The 21,907-nt window shown below is 42.5% G+C and overlaps 1 protein-coding gene across 3 annotated transcripts in view; it reads right to left on the bottom strand.

Moving 5' to 3' along the window:
* Positions 1-21,907, bottom strand: part of cdh7a (cadherin 7a) — a gene marked incomplete at both ends in the record, with an annotated part of 322,682 nt that overhangs the window by 65,697 nt on the left and 235,078 nt on the right. For all 3 annotated transcript variants that reach the window (XM_080752329.1, XM_080752330.1, XM_080752331.1), the window contains 2 exons: positions 8,764-8,885; positions 18,173-18,309. In XM_080752329.1, coding sequence (XP_080608455.1) covers positions 8,764-8,885; positions 18,173-18,309 — 259 coding nt within the window. The remainder of the gene's footprint in view (positions 1-8,763; positions 8,886-18,172; positions 18,310-21,907) is intronic.

The raw sequence follows: 21,907 nt of genomic DNA, 5'->3' as shown, positions 1-21,907 counted from the left end.
TAACTTTCCACTAGTGACATACAGTATAAACCAAAACAAGCCTGATTTCGTAGTCAGGGCAACCAAAGTTACTATGACCTGTAATCTATTAGCCTGAGCTTACAGTATCCGACCAAAATGTGGTCTCCTATACTGTAAGTTCAGTTCATAATATATCCTTATATGGTCATATGAGCCTCGTACACAAATCATAGAATTATGATACATAATTCATATCTAACAATGACACTTTTCTTTTCACCACTTCAACCCCTCTACACTTTTGAGCGAATGATTGAATACTTTCAGAAAATAACAGCATGAGGTACAGTCAGACATTAAGGCTAAAAGGATAACAAAATAAATTGTTGTCCTAGTATGTATTCAATTAATCAACATAACATGAAAAATGTACTTAATAATACATGTCATCGACAAAAACTAAACATTATTACCGCCACCGGTATGTACTACGAAGGAGAAAAAGGAAAATGGCGGCAGTGAATGACACCTTTCGATGGGAATTAAGAAGATTTTTTAGGCCAATTTAGAAAGAAACCTGTCTTACGCATCCTTAGAGCTTTTTGTGTTATCTTTTTAGCACCATTGTATAATCGTACCACGGTAGGCCTACTATTTGCAAACTGTTAATGAAGTATAATTCAATCAATCAGTCAATCAACGTTCCAAATTTGGGTAGAACCAGATTGTGGTCGCCCCCCACTTTGGCAAAAACAGTCGATATACAAGCTTGTGATGCAGCGCAACGCATCGCGTGCCAACTCAACACATTGTGCACTTGTAGATCTGTTGTTTCACTGAGCATTCGCCTATTTTTTTGTCTAACGTTCAAGTCTATTATTATGACATGCCCAAGATAGGGACACTAGCTATAGCTCACTGGGAGCAAGAGACTGCATGTGCGGGCGAACAGATGCAGTTAGCAGAACTGCTTGTTTTTCTGCTCACTGCTACACTGCCGAGGGTGGAAACACACATACACAAACACACGCGCACACACACACGCGCGCGCGCGCACACACACAAGAGCACACACAAGCACGCACACACACTCATACATAGGGACGTTTTAATTAGGGAAGTGGATGGTTGGAGGCTTGTACGGTGTGACAGGTTACAAGTCTACCGTCTACCCAGTCAGACTGCTTAACCGACAGCTGACAGCTAGTTGCAATTCAAATGGTGTTTTCACATTCAAAATGTCAACCGTCGTTCTTTTTCTATGGGGGGGATGGGGATTTAACCCATTGACTGCCCAATTCTTCAGGTAACAATTGATGAATATTCTACGTTTCTAAGATCCGCACACCGGAGCATTCAAAAGATGCCCATGGGTCTTGTCTAATCGGAATATATGTATTGTCCGACTTCAAAAGTCCAGCATGGGCCTCCTCATGCTTAGTTCCCAACAGTGTTTATTTAATCTTCTTTCACTGATAAAAACTAAACAGAAACTAAGCTATGATGACTAGAACTATGACTACGTATAGGCTTATGAATGAACCAAATAAAAACTATACTAAAATGCCAATGGAGAAGAAGAGATCCAATAGGACTAAGACAAGTCATTTTATGCTTGGTTGCGTGCGGCTGTCAAACTCTGAAAATAGTCGATCTAGAAGTGTGTATGACGAAATAAACTGCAATTCCAATGGTGAAAGACACCCGGAGAAGCAATGGCGGACTCGGGCCAATTAAGCCCCTAAATACCCGTATGTATGTCTCAAAGAATTGGGCTTGTTGTCATAGACGTGGTTGCTTTATTTCTCTCGCAATATCTGCACAACACTGCCTGTGTGTCACCAGAAAGCATCTTGACTTCACAACAGAACAGCTCCCAGCCAACACCTAAGGGAACCCGGCGGCTCAAACTACACCGCTAGCATCCAGCGAGCAATCTGTCTGTTTCGGCTGAGTAATTACAGATCTGCCCTAACCTGTAACTTTTCCTGCTGATGATGCTGTCAAGGGCCAACGGCTGTTGTCGCCATGGCCGGCAGTAAGAATCTATAAAGTCTGATTGTAAGTGATGGCTTTGTGTTGCCTTCCCTATCATTAGCTCTCTGGCCTAATCTGCACCACACTGATATCTGTTAAGATTTCACGTTCAGGACACATTCATTTATGTTAAATGACAATGACTTTGTTTTTTTACAACTTTTGTTGGAAAAACACTTTTCATCTTTTATTTTGGAATTAGAGAAAAAAAATTAGTGTCACAATGTATTCATTTACTGCTTTCTATCATTTTAGCGATTTCAATGATTTTGATTTCAGTGGGTGGGGGCATGCGTACAGTACAAGTGGCTAAATATGTCTTTTTAGACACAATAATCCCATTTCCAAGATGCACCGTAATCTTTCATGGGCAGGGTTAGGGTTAGGGTTAGGGTGGCAATCTTTCACCCTAACCCGACTTATGGGGGCTAGAAGTGTTACTGTATCTAACAGATAGTTTTCCGAATGTCTGTCTGTCTGAGTGTGTGTGTGTCTGTCTGTGTGTCTGTCTGAACCGTTTCTCCTCGGTGGCTGGAGTAATTGATCTGAATCGCCATGACCATCATATGAACAAACCTGACCTGACCTAACTGCGAAGCCCGTTTGTCACTTGCTGTATATTAGCATTTTTATGCCTTATTCCATTGTTGTCACGGTTACTTACAGCCATCACCATGGTTACAGCCCTCGAACAGCCCTCCAAGCTATGGGATGATCGCGTGTATCTATTCTGCATCTAGCATGAGGCAAAACCCAAATTCAGACAGATTTTTTTTTTTACTCAAATCTTTGCTTCTGGGGGTCCCCGGAATAAATTTTGGGGGGTCCTTGACATGACTGATAGCATAAGATTTTCAGAAAACTGTTACGATTTAGAAGACAATTGTTGTCTCAAGAACGCTGTGCGGCGCACCCAGGACCGAGGATGGAAAACTGGAGGTGGGGCGACTACGGCCGCATCAGCCGATACCCAGGCCCTTGAAAGATGTTGCTGCAATGTGGCAGGAGACGAGAGAGACAAAAGGAGAGATGGGAGGATAACATCTGAGAATTGACTCAATCGACTTGAATCTCAGAGAGAGCCGAGGACAGAGAGCCATGGAGAGAGCAGTGTTGATTTTGTCGACTAAAACTATGACGAAAAATGTTTGTCGACTGCGTTTTTTTCACTGACGAAAACTAAATAAAAACTAAGCTGTGATGACTAAAACTAAGACTAAATATATTGACAATTTCGTCAACAAAATAAAAACTAGACTAAAACGTTAGGGAGGGACTGGTGGAGGAGAAAATCGGTTTGGTTGCTATCAGGTGTTGCATGCTGAAAATAGCAGATCTACAAGCTCACAACGTGTCGTGCTGCGACGCGTTGTGTGCTTGTAGATCGGCTATTTTCAGCGTGCAACCAAGTGTAAAATCAGTCATTACGATGTCATCAAGGCCTGCCAAAATGCATTTTAGTTGACTAAATCAACTGTAGATTTAGTCAACTAAAATCTTATGATATTTAGTCGACTAAAATTAGACTAAAACTAAAACTTTTCAGGTGACTAAAATTATGACTAAAACTAAATTGCATTTTAAATGTGCTGTCAAAAACAACACTGGGAGAGAGCTGGTCAACAGATCGTCCGCCAGCTTATGGGATAGAATAGGATAGCCAGTGGTGTCAAGTAACTAAGTACATTTACTCAAATACTGTACTTACGTAAGTACCGTTTTGATGTACTTTTACTTTACCTGAGTATTTCCAACTTTCAGTACTTTTACTTCTTACTCCACTACATCTCAGAGGCAAATATTATTTGACTCCATTACAATGATTTGAAAACTTTAGTTACTAGTTACTTTGTAGATTTTGATTATTAGGCTACTGAAAAACTATCTTCCGATTTACAAGCTCATAATGTGCGATGCAATGCGACACATTGTGAGCTTGTAGATCTGCTATTTTCTAAAGATTTGTATACATTTTAAACCTTTGAAAACTTGTGAAATGGGACATTCTGCATAGTGAGTACTTTTACTTTTGTTACTTTAAGTACATTTTGAAACTATTACTTTTGTATATTTACTCAAGTAAATTTTGAATTCCGGACTTAAGTAAAGAATGTGATTACTTTTTCCACCACTGAGGATAGCGAAAATAGACAAGCTCACAACGGGTTTTATAGTCAGGGAAAATTAGCAGAATACTTGTCAAATCTGGGAATAAATTCCTTACCAAACAATTTCTTCACCAATGTGTTCGTAAAGATGTCTAGTAACATATCTAACAAAGATTGAAATTCAACATCCCTAGCAAAATGTTTGACAGCTAGGGTAATTCTGGGTCTCATTCACTTACTATACTACTATAAGGGAAAAAAATACTCCCAAAAATATGCTTTAAGTGGGATGTGAGGGGTCTAACTAGGTGTTTGTAATTATTCTGAATCCATTGCAAGCATTAATTTTTGTTTTGCATGAAAAACATTCCTTGGGCCAAAAATGGACCCCATACACCTTGTGAAAAGTGATGACTCATCACTAAACCATGTTTTTTTTTTCCCGTCTGATTTTGGCCCAATGAATGTTTTTCGTGCAAAACAAATGCTTGCAATGGATTCAGAATAATTAAAAACTCCTAGTTAGACCCCTAACATGCTAATTAAAGCATATTCGTGAGTGATTTTTTTCACTTATAGTAAGTGAATGAGACCCAGAATTACCCTAGCTGTCAAATATTTTGCTAGGGATGTTCAATTTCAATCTTTGTTAGATATGTTACTAGACACCTTTACGAACAGTACACATTGGTGAAGAAATTGTTTGGTAAGGAAATTATTCCCAGGGTTTTATTAAAATTCCCTGACTATTAGCTATTTTTGCATGAAAAAAAAAGAAACGCAAAAGAAAAGAAAGAGTAAAGAAAAAGGAATAGACAATAATGACGTGCCGAAAATAATGACGCCAGGTACTGCAAACAACACAAAGTAATAGGCCTACATATTAACAAGAGATAAATAATAATTACTACATTGGAACCATTGGAGGAGACATTCTTTTTTCTTTTCTTTTTTTTTTTCATTTCCTGAAAAGTAACAGTTTCACCTGACAGGGATGATAATATGTTTGTTGCCCTCATTTTCTAGCTTCATCTTGGTGACCAGCACCACAGTTCAAAATGGTGCAGAGACCTTTTTTAGTGCCAGAAACAGAACCCCAGAATAGCCTTGGTGCCCTCTGGCAGTGTGCCTCCAGTATGTGATGTCTTCACTGACATGCTGTAGTGTACACACGACATGTTTGTTTGTTCCAGTGCAATGCAGCTCACTCCAAACTTGGGGGAAGAAAAAACAAGCAGTGGTGGAAAAATTTAAAATAAAGAATCAACACCACAATTTGAAATACTAATAATGTTGCAAGTAAAAGTCTGGAATTCAAATTGTACTTGAGTAATTACAAAAGTATTGGTGTCAAAATGTACTTACGGTACCATTTCACAAGGTTTCAAATGTATAAAATGTAGGCTATACCAAACTTTCAAATGGCCAAAATGTACATACTGTAGGGTTGAAGTGGTTAATGTACATGTGTAATAACTAGACCGGTGCCCGTTGGGCAGAATAGTCACCATTGACATCCAGTTGTGCAATACCTGTTGTATCCATAGCTAGTTAGATACTGTAGATTGTTAGTCTAGATAATCAAAATCTACACTAGTAACTCAAGTTTTCAAATAGTCGTAGTGAAAAAAATAAAAATAAAATGTATTTACACCACTGAAAACAAGCCACAGTATGATAGTTATCTTCAACTAAGTACAGTACGAAATCAAGTTTAGCTACGTATAATTCAGTTGTTTTACAAACTCAATTGGAGAATCTCTGCATGGTGCGGATAAGATTTATTTGACCTCTGAAACAAAACATAATAAAAGGCATATATCAAAGCACCGCACAGAGATCTGGTGCAGCAACAAAGGGAAGAGTTATTGCAAGGCCTGCAACCTCACTGCAAAGGAAAATAGCCACACAGTGGCCATGCCTAATGCACACAAGGGAAAATGTATGTATGAAATATACAATCTCATTTGGCAAATGAAATCATTTGCTATTCCCGTAATACCTTTCCCACGAGCGCGGCTGACAAACAACTCGGAAACACGAATGCAAATAACTATTTAAAAGAGCCCTAATGGCCATTTCCAATACAATGCATCATTCTGATCAATCGTCCTTATTCGGTTCTGCACGCTACTTTACCCTTCACCTCTGACTGTGTTTTCCAAATGCCAAAAGCAGGCGGATGGCTGCTGCGGGACTCACAAGTCATTTAGCGACAATGAGGCCAAATTGCTAAAACGCCGGTGAAAGAATGCAGCACACTGCACACCCACCACAGCCCCAGTGTTGTCGGATTTTGGTAGAGAAATAAGCACCCAGGTCTATGAAAACAAGCCCTAAAGAAGTGACTATAGGCTGCGGCTTTTTGCAAATAGCCGATCTAGAAGCTTGTAGATACATTTTCCTAAATAAAACATGGCACAATATATTTTCAGATGGGAGGAGTCTGCCGTCTGCAGACAAATACAAATTAATGTGGGGGTCCTTTTCAAGAAAATGTTTAAGAACCGCTGGGTTGGCCCAGGACTGCTGGCCTAGTGGTCCGGGGCGGGCACCTAGGCTAGAAATGTAGGCTGACAGTGCATTGTGGGTTTGATTTACCCCATGTCTACCCCATCTCTCTCCCTGTTTTCTGTCTGTCCATCAATATTAAAGGCAGAAAACCTCGGTCAAAAAAAAAACACTGGGTTTAAACAAAATCATGAAAGAAGCCCCCCCCCAAAAAAATAAAATAAAATAAATAAATAATAATAATAATAAACACAACCCGCAACAATCAACATTTACAAGCGAATTCACAGAAAAACGAGTGCAAAGTCGCTTATAATAAGCAGACATGGCAACACCTCTGACATACCTTTCCCAGAAAACAAAAAGCAAAACAAAAAAACAGACATGTCTCCAAGCAAATGACAATCCCTCTCTCTCTAGCTGCAATTGCAAAACAAACGGCGTGCAATGCTATTTCTGCACGAGTGCCCGGTGCGATTGTCTTAATTACAATGAGGGCAATCGAAATTAAGAATCAAACCGCGGCAGACAACCACGCACTCCATCCTCGGCGTGAAATATCATATTAGTGGCGTGATATGATTGTGTGGAGTATATGACCACAGGCAGAGTCAAGCAGTCATTAATCTTGCAGGGCTTTGACAGTATATGGGGAATGTGAGCGAGTGTCGTTCCCTAATGAACCATATAGCACACACACGATAGGACCTTCTGTTTAATCTGGAGGATTGTGACTCATGCTAAATGCTAATTGAGACCATCTCCCCGAGACAACCTCTATAGTGGGGAGAGGATCCACCACGGCATTGTTTGGAACCACAAGAAAGACATTTAATGGCTTTGAGAGAGACAGCCGGTTTGCCTTTGTGAATCAAACTTTGACAGATAGAAAGATTACAAAGAGGGTAGTGGTGAAGGGGATGGGACTACTACGGAACTAGTTTTTGTGTAATGTATGGATCTATTACTGCATAATGATCTGTGTGCAATCTATGTGTTAGTCAGTGCAAGCAGTGGAACCCACATCACATCTAATCTGTCAGGCAGAAAGCTCTTTTTTTTTTTAAATATATATATATATATATATCATTTCTATCCCACGATTTTGCAACCCATTTTCACCCAGTGCCGATTGCCTATGTAATCCTGGGCTCTGCTCTCCCTCTGCCGCGCCTGGGGAGACAACGGACTGACCTCATGCTTCCTTCAATGCATGAGTTGTCCAAGTTGTTTCTTTTCACCTGACAGGGGGGATTTCCCCGGGATGGACGTAGCGCGTGGAAGGAACACGTTATTCCAACCAGTTCCTTTCCCCTCCATCAAGCGCCCCGGCTGGCCAGGGGGAGGCATTATTGAGACCAGGATTACTGCATGTTTTTGTGAGGGTATCAACCCTAGGAGACACGGGGAGAACATGCAAACGCCACACAGAAAGGCCCTATCGCCGACCCCACCTAGGGTGTGGGCGCTGATGATGCGGAGGGAGAAACACGCCCCCCAGCGCCCACAGCGTCCCCCGGCGGGAATCGAACCCAGGACCTTCTAGCTGTGAGGCGAAGCGCTAACCACTGCTTTTTTATTTTTTGTCCTAATAAAGCTGTTTTTATTTGTTCTGTAAAGCGACTTTGAGTACCATGAAAAGTGCTATATAAGTTTGATGTATTAATATTATTATTATTATTATTATTACACTTATTATTACCCTTAACACATTGGCTGCGAAAATAGCCATTAAGACGTCTGGAAACGTCTTTATATCAAAATTGGCATTCCTGGAGTTTCTACCAATACATAATAATCAATATTACTATTTTATCGCCAGATTAGCAAAAACACTACATTACCCATAACACTTTGCGGCCCTATAGGGTGCGCGCGTCACTGGCTTGTGCGACGCGCACAGCAGGCCAGCAAAGACAGGTCTGCAGAATGCCACCGTCCACGCACATTGTAATATGGCGAGCGTTGTTTACTTCTCGGGACCAAACAAAGCGCTTAAGATGTTTATCGCCGTTGGAACATTAACGATCCTACACAGGCCGAGTCCCGCACGCACATCGCACGCACACGCGCCCTGGTGAGTTCCATTAACCCTTTGATGGCATCCCATATGTTAAGTAAATCGTTTTTTTCTTTGATATCTTACCTGTCCTGCCATGGCGTTTTCACAGACGAGCGTCTCGTAGTCAATAGCAAAGACTGGGGCATTATCGTTTATGTCCTGCACTGTGATGAGAGTGATTCCTTTTCCAATCTGGGTCGGGTCCTCTGAAAGACATAGAGAAGACACAAATGTAAATATACCAGTAAGACTCCCTAATCCGTCAGGTGACCGTCAGGTCACATGTACCGCTCTGCGTGATTTTAGGGCAAAATCTGTAGGAGCAGTGTCCAAAAATGTGTTTGACAAAATCAGCCTGATGGTGGTGCTAAATGGGACAGATCCATGTTGATGACATGACTGTAGACATACTGTGTACCGCTTTGTGTGATTTTAGGGCAACATCTGTAGGAGCAGTGTCCAAAAATGTGTTTTGCAAGAATCGGAGGGTCATGTGAGAAATGAGGGGTGGTGGTTGTGGTTTGGCAGCCAAGGAGTGAGTGTGCAAAGTTTGGCATGGATAGGGGCAACGGTGGCGGAGATATGAGTGGGGAAAAGTGTGACGTGTGACGTGACATGACTGACAGACAGACAGACAGACAGACAGACAGACAGACAGACAGACAGACAGACAGACAGACAGACTGACAGCCGGTGGAGGTTTTGACAGTAACTGCGACCTGACGGTCGCAACTACTCTACTGAGAGCAGTGATATTCAACTGGTGGCTCGCGGGCCAAATCCGGCCCCAGCTGAGCTTTCTTGTGGCACATTCCATGTTCCAACGTAAAGATAAATGTGCAATACTTATCAGTGCACCTACGCGATACACATCACATTTTCCCAGTTACACAGTGCACACGTGGACACGAATAAGCTGTTGCCTCAGAGATCTCCATATACAGTAGGCCTATGGCCATATCACTCGGATAGACGGTGAAACGTAGGTTTGAGGGGCGTTAAGATCGGCTAGTTTCACTAGTTTAGATTGTTTTTTAAAATTATAAATACAAAACGAACGGGTTTGGACTTTGGACATACAAGGTTTCCACCCGACAACGACGATAAAAGAACAAATGACATCATCACGGTGTACTTTGCAAGCCAAACCCCACAATCAATCCTCCAGTTTTAGGCAACAGGGGGGGGGGGGGGGGGGGACTTTTTTCTTATTTCCACATAACAACTCAAAGCTATATTAATGACAGTTCAATGTTGAACATGGGTAGCCTGGCGGGGCCCGACGTCATCTGCGTTCACTCACTCATTCCTTCCACAGTATAACGTCTGGACTTCCGTTGATTGGCAGCGAGTATACCGATTATTCTCTGATCGGGGCCAATCAGTGACTGCTTCCGCACTATGCTTCCGCACAACAAACGTAGTCTTCCTGACAACAAGTGAAAAGATTTCCCTGATTGGTCCGACGGTGACGTAGATGCATGCTGCAGGCTGCAGCATTTTCAAAACAACAATGGCTGCCCTCGCGATGCAAAAAGTGTAACAGTTAACGCTCTAACCATAAAACAATCAATAAGTGCAGTTATTTCAGAGTTGGAATCAATTACAACAATTAAAAAGCAACACGGAGGATGCGCTAGTGGAGTTTATCGGCCGAAAAGACGTGTTTGTTTGCCGTTCTTCCGACTGGCTGAGAGATGGTGATTGGTTAGAGGAGTCTGTCTGTCAAGGCAAGTACTCCCGCCCACTTTTCAAGCTGCCAATAGGCCAAAGGCCAGACGTTATACTGTGGAAGGAATGAACACAGATAACGTCGGGCCCCGCCAGGCTAGAACATGGGTGGTTCTCCCCTTTAAGTATAAAACTTGAGTACTTTTTCAACCACTGATGAATACACCTTGACCACTGATTTTGCGTAATCTTGTATTCAAGCGAAATAAAATCTCACGAAATATTATGGCCAAGTCCTAACGTGTGATTTGTGAAACAGTGTGAAATGAGCTCCGCCAAGCAACCCCTCTCTCTCTCTCATAGACACACGCACGCACGCACGCACGCACGCACGCACGCACGCACGCTCACACACTAGCGCTGTTTCAAGCTATATGCGTAAAAAAATAATTAGGTTTTATCAGCCAGCCAGATTGTGGCTTTGACCTTTGCTTTTATGAAATATCAGAGCGATCATTAGGGTTTTATAGAAGATTGAACATATTCTATCGCTAGTTCATGACCACTTCAAATAACTTTAATCTTAAAATAACTAATAACAGGAAAAAAGGCTACAAGCTTACAACACGTCCCAGACGCGTTGTAAGCTTGTAGATAGCCTATTATCTTTTGCTGCGAAACATGCTTATATGTAGAATACATCGTCGTTGCCAGGTGGAAACCTTGTATGTCCAAAACCGTTTGTTTTGTATTTATCATTTTTAAAATGATTTAAACTAGTGAAAACAGCCGATCTACAAGCACACAGTGCCCGACAGTGACAACATGCTTCTATGAAATCCAAAATGACTGAAATCCGTGCTCATGCTCTGACGTCACTGTGATGTCAGGGGAACCACTCTACCAGAATGGGTTTGCCGCTCTGACATCACGCTCTGGCTTCACTGTGATGTCACACTAACAGAATCCCTTTTATGCACATACAGTATACTGTATGGAGTTCCCTGATGTCATCAATATTAATGATGCCCTGTTAAAGAGATCCCTGTGATGCCAGGGGGAACAAATCCCTTTTATGCCCACATATGGAGATATGGAGATCCCTGTGATGCCAGGGGAACAAATCCCTTTTATGCCCATATATGGAAATCCCCGATATCCACATCCCTGATGTCCACAGCCCTGATGTCCACATCACTGTGGCGCAACCTCAGGTCGCTTGTCGCCCTGAGATAGCCTGGTTCCAGCCCATAGACCCCGCCCACTCTCAGAGTGGACTGTTTCTCTGGTCTGGAGTTGAGTAAATGAATCGGCAGTTTAGCAACCCAAAATTGCGGCTTTCCAATGAGCGCAGGGGGTGGGGGTGGGTCTAACGAGTATCCAATCCGCGCAGTTGAAACGATTCAAACGAAGTTCACACACACCAGGCAGGTAGGCACACACACAAGCTGTTAATGTTGATTAAATGATCTGGTCGCATTTCTGTGTGGAAGCAGTCACTGGCACAGAAAGACACACACACACGCCGCGACTGTGCGTCGCGATCACGGTGCGTCGCGATCACTCGCGTGTGGCCGCACAAAAGTCCCTCCCCGTAAATCGTTCAGACGGGGCACAGTGTCAGACTCAAGTGTCAGCTGAGTCTGAAATCAGGCTAGCCCTGAGGCGTCTTACTAGTAAAAAAGTATTCAATCAATCGAAAAACAAAACCAAGAGCATCAGGAAGGAAGAGAGAGAGAGAGAGAGAGAGAGAGAGAGAGAGAGAGAGAGAGAGAGAGAGAGAGAGACAGACAGACAGACAGACAGACAGACATGAAAGTTAGTTTCCATGTCCTGCCAGTGCCAGCCTTTCAGCAAACTTAATCATTCACTCTGCCTTAAAAAAAAAAAAAAAAAAAAAAATGTGCGTGTTTAGGCACTCGGGCCAATTTATGGAATATTGATCTTTCCTCATGTGTTTTTAATTAATCACAAAGGTCGAGCGAAATGAGGCAACTAATCCAAAAGTGCTGGCTCTAATGAAATATCCAATTGGCCCAGCTCAGCTGACATCCCCCGGCTGCTCGGGTGGGTATCGGGCCAAAGTGATCAGCCAGCTAATTACACTCCGTGGCGGGCCGTGGAAGAGCGCCACGGCGGGTGAACAACGTCATTCTTGCGTAGTGAGGCTTTATATTCCTCCCCCCTCCCTCGTCAGTCTGCCTGTGTTGCCAGATTTTGCAAGAGAAACAAGCGACCGTTGGTCTGTGAAAACAAGCCCAGAAGAGGTGACGATAATAGGCCACATGAGCACTTTAAACCTACGTGTTGGCTATTCGAAAATAGCTGATCTAAAATAGCTCACATGTCACATGTCGCAATGCGGCACACTTGTAGATCTGGCATTTTCAAACAAATCTTACAATTTACAATTTACAATTTAGGCATTTAGCAGACGATCTTAATCCAGAGCAATTTACAATAAGCAAGGCAATATATCAATACAATAAGCAAGGTAATACATCAATACAATAAGTAAGGTAATACATCTACAAATTGAAAGGAGAACATTTTTTTTTCACAAAATATTTTCAGATGGGGGGTCCGTGGACAAATACATATTGATTTGCGAGGTCCCTGACATGAAAATGTTTGCGAACCACTGGATTAAACAACTTTACCGAAGAACAAGCCCCAAAGTCGCTCATACCAGTGGTTTTCAACCAGTGGTCCGGGGAACACCAGTGGTCCTTGAGTAGCCTGGAATCAGACCAATCCGCCGGTACCCTCGTTGGATTTGGGTCTGGCCCTGCTCCAATTGTGAATCCATTTCCTCACCCTGAAGAGTTGGGTGACCAATCAGGGCCCTGTATTGGTCTGGTCTAACCAATTGTGTCCAGAGCCTTTTTTTTTTACCCGCCCCTTGGAAAAAAAAAACAATTGTGGAGCAATTGTGGACAAAATTTGATCCAACGACAACAAAATATTCTACCTTTAGGGTCTGAGAGTCTAAATGTCATCAAAAGGTGGTCCGTGGCTCAAATGCTGAATAAATAATGGACCTTGATGTGAAAAGGGTTGAAAACCACTGGCTTATAATACGCAGACACGGCAACACTCCCCCGTCTGCCTGTCTGCCACGCACCGCCGGCTTAATGCCTGCAGCTTGAGCGGTAGGACGGTGATTTAGGGTGGCGGTTGACGCCATGCTGACTACAGATGACGTGTCGCGAGGTGACATTCTGGGGGGGGGGGGGTAGGCTGATTTGACGGTGATAAAAAGGACGCGTAGCGCCTCAGGGCCTCGGAATTGTTGTCATTGGCGCTGGGTCTCGATGAGGCGCGTGACGCGCAAGTGACTGCATGCGGCTCAAATGCACACAAACCTCCCTCCGAGTCTCTCTCTCTCTCTCTCTCTCTCTCTCTCTCTCTCTCTCTCTCTCTCTGAACCAGCCGGACAGATATGGGCTGTCTTCCTCCATATGGGCATTCCCATATGAAGTCCTGGGCTTCATATTGATGACATCACAACATACAATATATGTTATGCCCATCCATGGAGAACCCTATCTGAACCAGCCACACAGATATGGGCCATGTCTTGGCCATCTGGCCAGTGATATATATCGATGACATCGGGGATCTTCATATATGGGCATAAAAGGGATTCTGGGGAATACCCATATATATTGTGTTGCAGATTAAACTTTTTCATTGATGGCTTCATAAACGTGTTTGACAGCGCTATCATCAGTGTTGTGTCAATTAATGTTTTGTTTGTCTGTTTGTTTGTTTACACATTATCTTTTCAATTCATATGTTGGATTCATGTTGATGTGTCTTTTCAGAAATGGTACCTTTTAAAACCTCAATACTTAGTCAACTGTTGACTGTTGGCTATGTACATGGTCTGCTCTTTTTCCTCTATACCAACTCTCTGAAAATAGCCGAGCTGCAAGCTCACAAATCCTTGCAGCACGAGGCGTTGTGAGCTTGTAGATCGACCATTTTTTCGGCTAATGTTCCCCATCACACAAAGATTTGGCGGACCCCTATAAGACCCCTAGGGGTCCCGGACCCCCTGTTGAGGATCCCATGCTATAAATACTGTCATAAGGCATGCATATTCAGAGCAGTGGGGGCAGGGACGTGCTGGTCATTGGGAAAAGCGGGACAACTCCCGAACGGCCGGTTCATTCCCGGCCGGTCCAGTCCGGCCATTAGGAAAAAAGAAAAAAAAAATGTCGGCCCTCGTTCCATTTTGGGGGATGGGCTGCCAACAAAGTAAATCGTCACTGTCGGGCAGAAACCTTGTATCTCCAAGTTTCAAATTAATTTTTTTTTCACAAAGCAAAGCCCTGCTTCATCATACAAGGCCGTCGCACAGAAGTAGTGAAAACAGCAGATCTACAAGCACACAACGCCTCGCGGTGCGAGGCGTTGTGTGCTTGTAGATCGGCTGTTTTCACAAGTTTAAATCATTTTTAAAATGATAAATACAAAACAAACGGTTTTGGACGTACAAGGTTTCCACCCGACAACAACAAAATATAACTCATGTAATTGGCCCACTGGCTTGTCACTTGTCATGATCTGAAATGGCAAATCTTGGAGTTGCAATGAGGGCCTCTCCAATTCTTTTTCCCGGGCTGAATCAGGGGCTCAGCACGTCCCTGGTCATAAGGCATGCATATTCAGAGCAGTGGGGGGCCGTTGCCAGTTTGTGGAACTCAAAGGACGTTTTTAGCACCAGAACAAAGAACTCAAGTATCGTGTCAGAAGGCGAGTATCTCGTGCAAAGGGACTGCTGTGACATTTCACACGTTATTCTCACTTTATTATTATCTATACTCCCCTTTGTTGCTATTTCTAGCGAGAGAGCACAGTCCTTTCAAAACATGTAAATAGAAACATCATTTCTTTTAGGTTAAAAGAGATAACAAGGTGAAAAGAAAAAACATTGATATGGTTCTTTTTGAACATGTTTTTATCTGTGACTTTGTGACGGCTATAAAGTAACTGCCGGCATCTCGCTTTGTTGCTGTTGTTCTTTTTATACTCGCACCGATACGGCTGTCTTAAAGCGCTCGTCACACGTCTCGTCTTCACGTCGATGACGGCGGCAACCGCTGCCCCCCCCCTGCCGTGTGTGGTGACAGCACGAGGGGGAGGAAAGAGACAGAGAGAGAGAGGGGAGGAACAAGGAACAGCCCCCCCCCCCCCCCCCCATCGCGACCTTGGCTCTTGTTTGAGAGACGAACCGACAGACAAAGGGCACGTGTGTGGGCCTCTCTCCTCTCCCCGCGTCAAATTAGCATATCGTCGTTGTTGGGTGAAAACCTTGTATGTCCAAAACCGTTCGTTTTGCATTTTTCATTTTAAAAATGATAAAAGCTAGTGAAAACAGCCGATCTACAAGCACAAAAGTGTGCTTGTAGATCTGCTGTTTTCACTACTTTTGTGCGACGGCCTTGTATGATGAAGCAGGGCTTTACTCTGCGAAAGAACATACAAATTTGAAACTTGGAGATACAAGGTTTCCACCCGACAACGACGTTATAGTTCACATGTGGGTGAGAGTCGCCCCAGCCCCCTTAGTCAGCAACTCGTCCCCTCTGTGCGAGGCGTACGCACGCACGCCGCTAGCTCAGGGAGGACCCGGAGGTCAGCGCGGCCGTCCCTACCTCCCCCCCAGCATGTGAATTAACATTACCCGACAGCCCTATCTCACCGTGACCCTGATGACTCCATGTTGCAAGGATGGTTGGGGGGTGGGATATGGGCCCCACGGGGGCGCACGGTGCTGTAGAGGCGTGGTGTGTGTGTGTGTGTGTGTGTGTGTGTGTGTGTGTGTGTGTGTGTGTGTGTGTGTGTGTGTGTGTGTGTGTGAGGCGGTGACTCATCTTGGGGCAGACAGGAAAGAGGCGACTCGCGAGGCTTTACTGACCGACAACTTCCTCCTCCTTTGCAATCGATGCCACCAGATGGATCATTCTGATTTGTGTGTTCTTGAGTCTAAAGTGAGGTCGCCCGTACTCGCCCACTCTCGAAGGTTCTGAAACAGTGGTCTTTCGGGGGTTTCCAGGGTGTCCCCAAGCTAAATTATTGATAGTTAGGAACCAAACAGATCCTTGTAGGTCTGTAACTCTGAGAGTGTACTCGCTACGGGTCCACGCATTTTGAATTTGCGATGGTGTAATCGAAGGTTGCTTTTAACAAGCTCAAAAAACTGTCAATAAGTATTATTAGTGACAAGTTCATAAAGGTGATTTGCAGGCCTGTCACAGCGATTTGGACAGCGCTGATCAGCAAACCGTGGGCCCACTTTCCAATGCATTGAAAAAGAATAAAATAAAACAGCCCTAATTGAATCTATATGGACAAACTTTGACAGGGAAAAAAATGATTTAGTGTGTATACAAAAGCCTTTTGAAAAGCAGAATAAAGCCCTTTTATTTACTCTATAAGTGGTACAGTATTTGGGTGAGTGGGCCCAGGCCATCTTGACAGGTGGACCTTGAAAAGGTAACAAAAGGTTGTTCCTGACCCAGACCAGGGTGATCTTTTGTGCAACATTGAGCAGACAAACAAAATAAAATGATAAATGTAAAACTATGTAAAACATACAGTATGCATCGGTGGTACAGGACAGTCATGTTGTTCCGTCGTGGCTGAGCATCCATAATCCCCGCACCTCTCCCCCGCCACCTCTGACAGTTTTACTAGTGTCTCATTGACTTCAATGTAAATATCATGGATTTTACACATTAAATATTAATTCAGTATTGGACTCAAGAGCTTCAAAATCTATTCCAAATCTCTCAACAAGGCCTAGCATGCATTGGAAGAATATGTGCATGACTATTAAAACAAAACAACAGTGTTTTATCCACAACTTTCCAACATCCCATCGTGCATTGCGCAGAAGTTGCACGGAGCTTCCGGCGCCGCAGCCAAGTGTGATCTACAAGCTCACAGCGGCTGCATCTGCGACGCGACGTGAGCTTGTATGTCTGCTGTTAAAAGTGTGGTGCAAAAAAATCTCCAGTAAATTGCTGGATTGTGTGCACCATTCTTGTGTAAAACTCACCCAATGCCAAGTGCCAAAATGGCTCCAAGGTAGATGTGCCACGATTTTGTATGTTTTTCTTTACTATGCAATGAAAAAAAATGTTTTTTTTTATATATATTTTTTTGTCAATCAGACAAATGGTTCCAGAGATAGAGCTGTTTGAATGAAAAAAAGTGTCCATCCACTAGAATGGACACACATTTTCTCAATCAGCTAAACGAGGGAGCCAACACACAAACAGAGAAAACCATCTCTCTGATCTCAGGTCATTTTGACATCTTAAAAAAAAAAAAAAAAAGAAATCTATACAAAAAACACAAAAGACGTCAAAGACGTCATTGGCACCCAGGGCTTTTGAAAAAAAGACGTCAAGAGACGTCATTGGCACTGAAGCTTACTTGATCAGCGTCACACACAAGTATAACAAGTAGCAGATCCACAAGCATAACCGTGACTGCTACTTTTGCTATTTTGGAATTTGAATCCTGAAATGTAACAGCTTTGGGATATATGAGGTTTCCACCCGACAGAGACGTCCCTCTAGAGTCTAGAAGGTCATTTGTCTTGGGAAAGATAGTGGAGCACTTGTTTTTTTTTTTTATATATCTTACTGTCATTTATTTTGTATTGCAATGTGCTTTTAACTTATTAACTGTCATTTGTGAAAGGAACCGCAATGGAAATAACTGTCTTTATTGCGTTTATCCTCGTACTGCTGTAAACCCTGAGGTTTTTATTGCGTCTCAAATAAATCGAATGAAATATACTTACGGCTCTCAATGGCGAGGATGGTGAGGTTGTGGACAGAGTTGACCTCCCTGTCCAGAGGCTTGGCCGTGCTGATGACTCCGCTCAGGGCGTCCACGTTGAAGAAGCGCTCCAGGTCCGTGTTCCTGTCTATGGAGTACCTGGATGATGCAGAGGTAAGGTAAGGTAAGGTAAATGTATTTATTAGGGCTGTGCGAGTTAACTAAATTAATCGCAATTAACTCACCGTTATGTTAATCGCGATAAATTATTTTAATCGCATATTTATATATTATAGCCATTTGGCCTACCCGTAGTTTAGGACACTGTTTCTCAACATTATTATCTCAACAATTATTTGGGGTGGTCTCCAGATGATAAGCTTAATGTGCAATATTGTTTTATCACTCAACAGTAAATAAACCAACATACAGTATTCAGGGTATTAAGTAAATTTAGCAGATCCTTATACCCATCAGCTGCAGTCTGTTTAATGCAATACCATTATGATTTATTTGGGTTTTTTAATTGATTTAGAATAAAAGATTAACATACTTTAGCATAAAGCCAGCATATTTTTCCACTCCCAAGTTAATAGGGCCACGAAAGACTTGAAAGATATAACTCTAAGTTACATTGTGAACTGATAAAAGCTGATGACTTATTTGCGATTAATCACACGATTAACTAGCTAAATCATGCGATTAATCGGGATTAAAATATTTAATCGGTGAACAGCACTAGTATTTATAGAGCGCTTTTCAAAACAACTGTTTCAAAGTGCTGTTCAATAAACAAGCAATAATAAAAATTGCGTGTCCGTGTTCGAGATCGGGCTGGGACTTACTTAAAAAAAATATTTATATAGACTTGAAAAGGTAAAATCGAAAAATATCTGGCATAGAGGGCTAATTTGGTTAAATATTATTGGCAGTGAATGAGTCAAGCCTTTTACTATTACTATTTACTACTATTTTACTGTTATCGGCTTCAACTGTAAGAGGTGGCTTAAAGCAAGTCAAACCTACATTCATGGGTAACTATCTGCTCCATCTGTCACTGGAGTCACTCAACTTGCTATAATTATGTCCCCTTAATGTTTTACTGTACTGTTTTGTACTGTTTTGTACTGTACTGTACTGTACTGTACTGTACTGTACTGTATGTTTTGTATGTTTTGTATGGATAGCCATACCTTCACTTTTGTACAGCCTGCCAGGGACTACAGATGAAAATTTGCTCATGGCTAAATCTGGCTCATTTACATTGATGTGAAAACTGACATGTTGATTAATGTGCTTTGTCCCTGACAAAATAAAAAAATAAAACATAAAAGAAATCAATCTTTAACAATGGTGTTGTGCAAAAATAGTGGGGAAAAAGCCGATCTACAGGAACACAACACATCCCGACAAGTTGTGAGCTTGTAGAACTGCTATTTTTTTTTCTATTTTTTTTTTCATTAAAGCTGCAATAAGTTACTTTCCTCTTCAATCCCGGTTATGAACCTGGTTTCCTGCGCCAAGTGCTGACACTTTTACCATTGAGCTAATAGAGCCTGCCTGCTTGCTCAGGGGATACATTGAATCTTGACCAACATGGAGACAAAATACAACTATGTCAATTGTATAAGTTATATTGTATTAACACAGAGACTGGACAACATTACAAGAGTTACATAGTGCTGCCTTAATTGCAAGTTTGAAATAATGGTGATATTGATTCTAAGTCATATCGCCCAGCCCTACCCTTAGGGGAGCAGCTTCCACCCAACATAATTTTCATTGCAAATCGAATCTTTTCATGGTCATTACATTACAGTAATGATAATTATTTAATGTAAAGTTGGTCTAAAACAGAAAAAAGGCCAGTTTCAACTTTTCCAACTGAGGATAATGGATCCCCAATAAGTCCCGGGGGGGTCAAGCATTGTGTCTTTTACCATCCGCGTGGCTACTCGTATTTCTCGAGGAACATTACAACTTCAATTAGCTCACATCCAAAGGGTGTTATTGTAACGTAATTTGACTCTGGTTGCATTAGCTCCACAATAATGTTTAATTTCGAACAGATCTAGCACAATATTAAGGCAGAAACCGATAACATTCACAGCGGCACAAAAGAGGCAATTTGCGTCCAACAAAAGAGTAATTTGATTTCCAAGATTAAGATTAACAAACAATCCCAACAGACTGAAGCATGAATACCATATGATAGCCATTCAATTAATGCATAATGGGCGAGGGATCTCAGGGAGTGACACCCGCAACAGATTGGCTTTCGGGGACGAATTGTTTTGTGTCACAAATGCCACGGCACTGGTAGTTGAGCTCTGACCCTCTCCTGTGAGAATGCCCTTCTCTTGTTGTTCAAGATGGCATTTCACTTTTTTTTTTTGCAAATGCTTGCACTCCTTTGCATTCCCCGACCATATGGCATTGTTTGTGCCACATAGGCCCATGGGGGAGGGATGGGGGGGCTGGCCAATTCATTCAAGTGCCTACGCATTCTGGGTACACACATAGTGTAGATAAAGTAGAGAGGTTGAATGAATGAAACGGCTGATACACACAGAGCACTTCCTCCCCAACGTCCAAGGTGATTGGATCAGTTATTGGGAGTCTAAAAGCTGCATTCATTCAGGCTAAACGTGTCATTCAACGGGTGACAGTAAGCCTTGCCGAGCCGTAGGGCAGAAGCCTATCTGTAGCGTGAGGCAGCTTGATGTACAAGTACACCCAGAGCCGTTTCTGGGCCCATGGGGGCCCTAAGCGTGATTCTGCTATGGGGCCTGAAAAAATAATAGGCCTAATATTTTTTATCATTTTTTAATCCATTTTATAATGGATATATATATATATATATAAAATATATATATATAAATGAATAAATAAAAAACGACAACAACAGGCAACGTATTTTTGCTATGTTTGAAAAATAATAGGCCTAATATTTTTTATAATTTTTTAATCCATTTTATAATGGAAATATATATATATAAATACAAATATATATAAATTAATAAATAAAAAACGACAACAACAGGCAACATATTTTTGCTATGTTTGATTTGTTCTTTTCTTATTTAAATAAAAAAATGAAAACTTCCCCATGGGGTGCTGGAACACCTGCAGCACCCCTAGTTCCCACGCACTGGCAGAGTCCTGCACAGTGGCCACTGTGCCAAATTCACTTTCACTTTCAGCGGTGTGGATGCTCGGAAGCAAAGAAAGTCACCACAGTTTGATTTGATCATTCCTTAGTCAATTATGAAGGGATTTCAAAAATTAAAACGATTGCGATTCGCTAATCGCGGGATTTCGGATCGCGATTTCGGTTTGAAAACGATTAAACCATGCAGCAGTAGTTCTTTTCTGCTGAGGAGGGGGCGGTGGGGGGCCTTTTTGGTCGGCGGGGCCCTACGCAGCATGCGTAGTCTGCGTGTACGGTCCGCCGCCGCTGAGTACACCCCCTGGATATGACGCTAGTATGTCGCAGGGACTTATCCCCCCCCCCCCCCCTTATCCCCCCCCCCCCCCCCCCCCCAATCCAACCCTTGATGCTGAGCTATTATTTTAGTCTTTGGTATGACCCAGCTGGGGATCAAACCCCGACCTCCCAGTCTCAGGGCGGACACTCAAACCACCCAACATTCAATGGATCAAATTCATTTTCTTTATTTTTAAGTTTTTGTTCCACAATGAAGTTTCCAAAGTTTGCATTATATTTCATCAATGGCAAAAGGGTGTGGCATTAACA

The sequence above is a fragment of the Nannobrachium achirus genome, assembly GCF_963921795.1.
Source record: "Nannobrachium achirus genome assembly, chromosome: 21".
Taxonomy (NCBI): Eukaryota; Metazoa; Chordata; class Actinopteri; order Myctophiformes; family Myctophidae; genus Nannobrachium; species Nannobrachium achirus.
The sequence above is the reverse complement of the archived record's forward strand: the minus strand, read 5'-3'. Positions and strand labels throughout refer to the sequence as shown.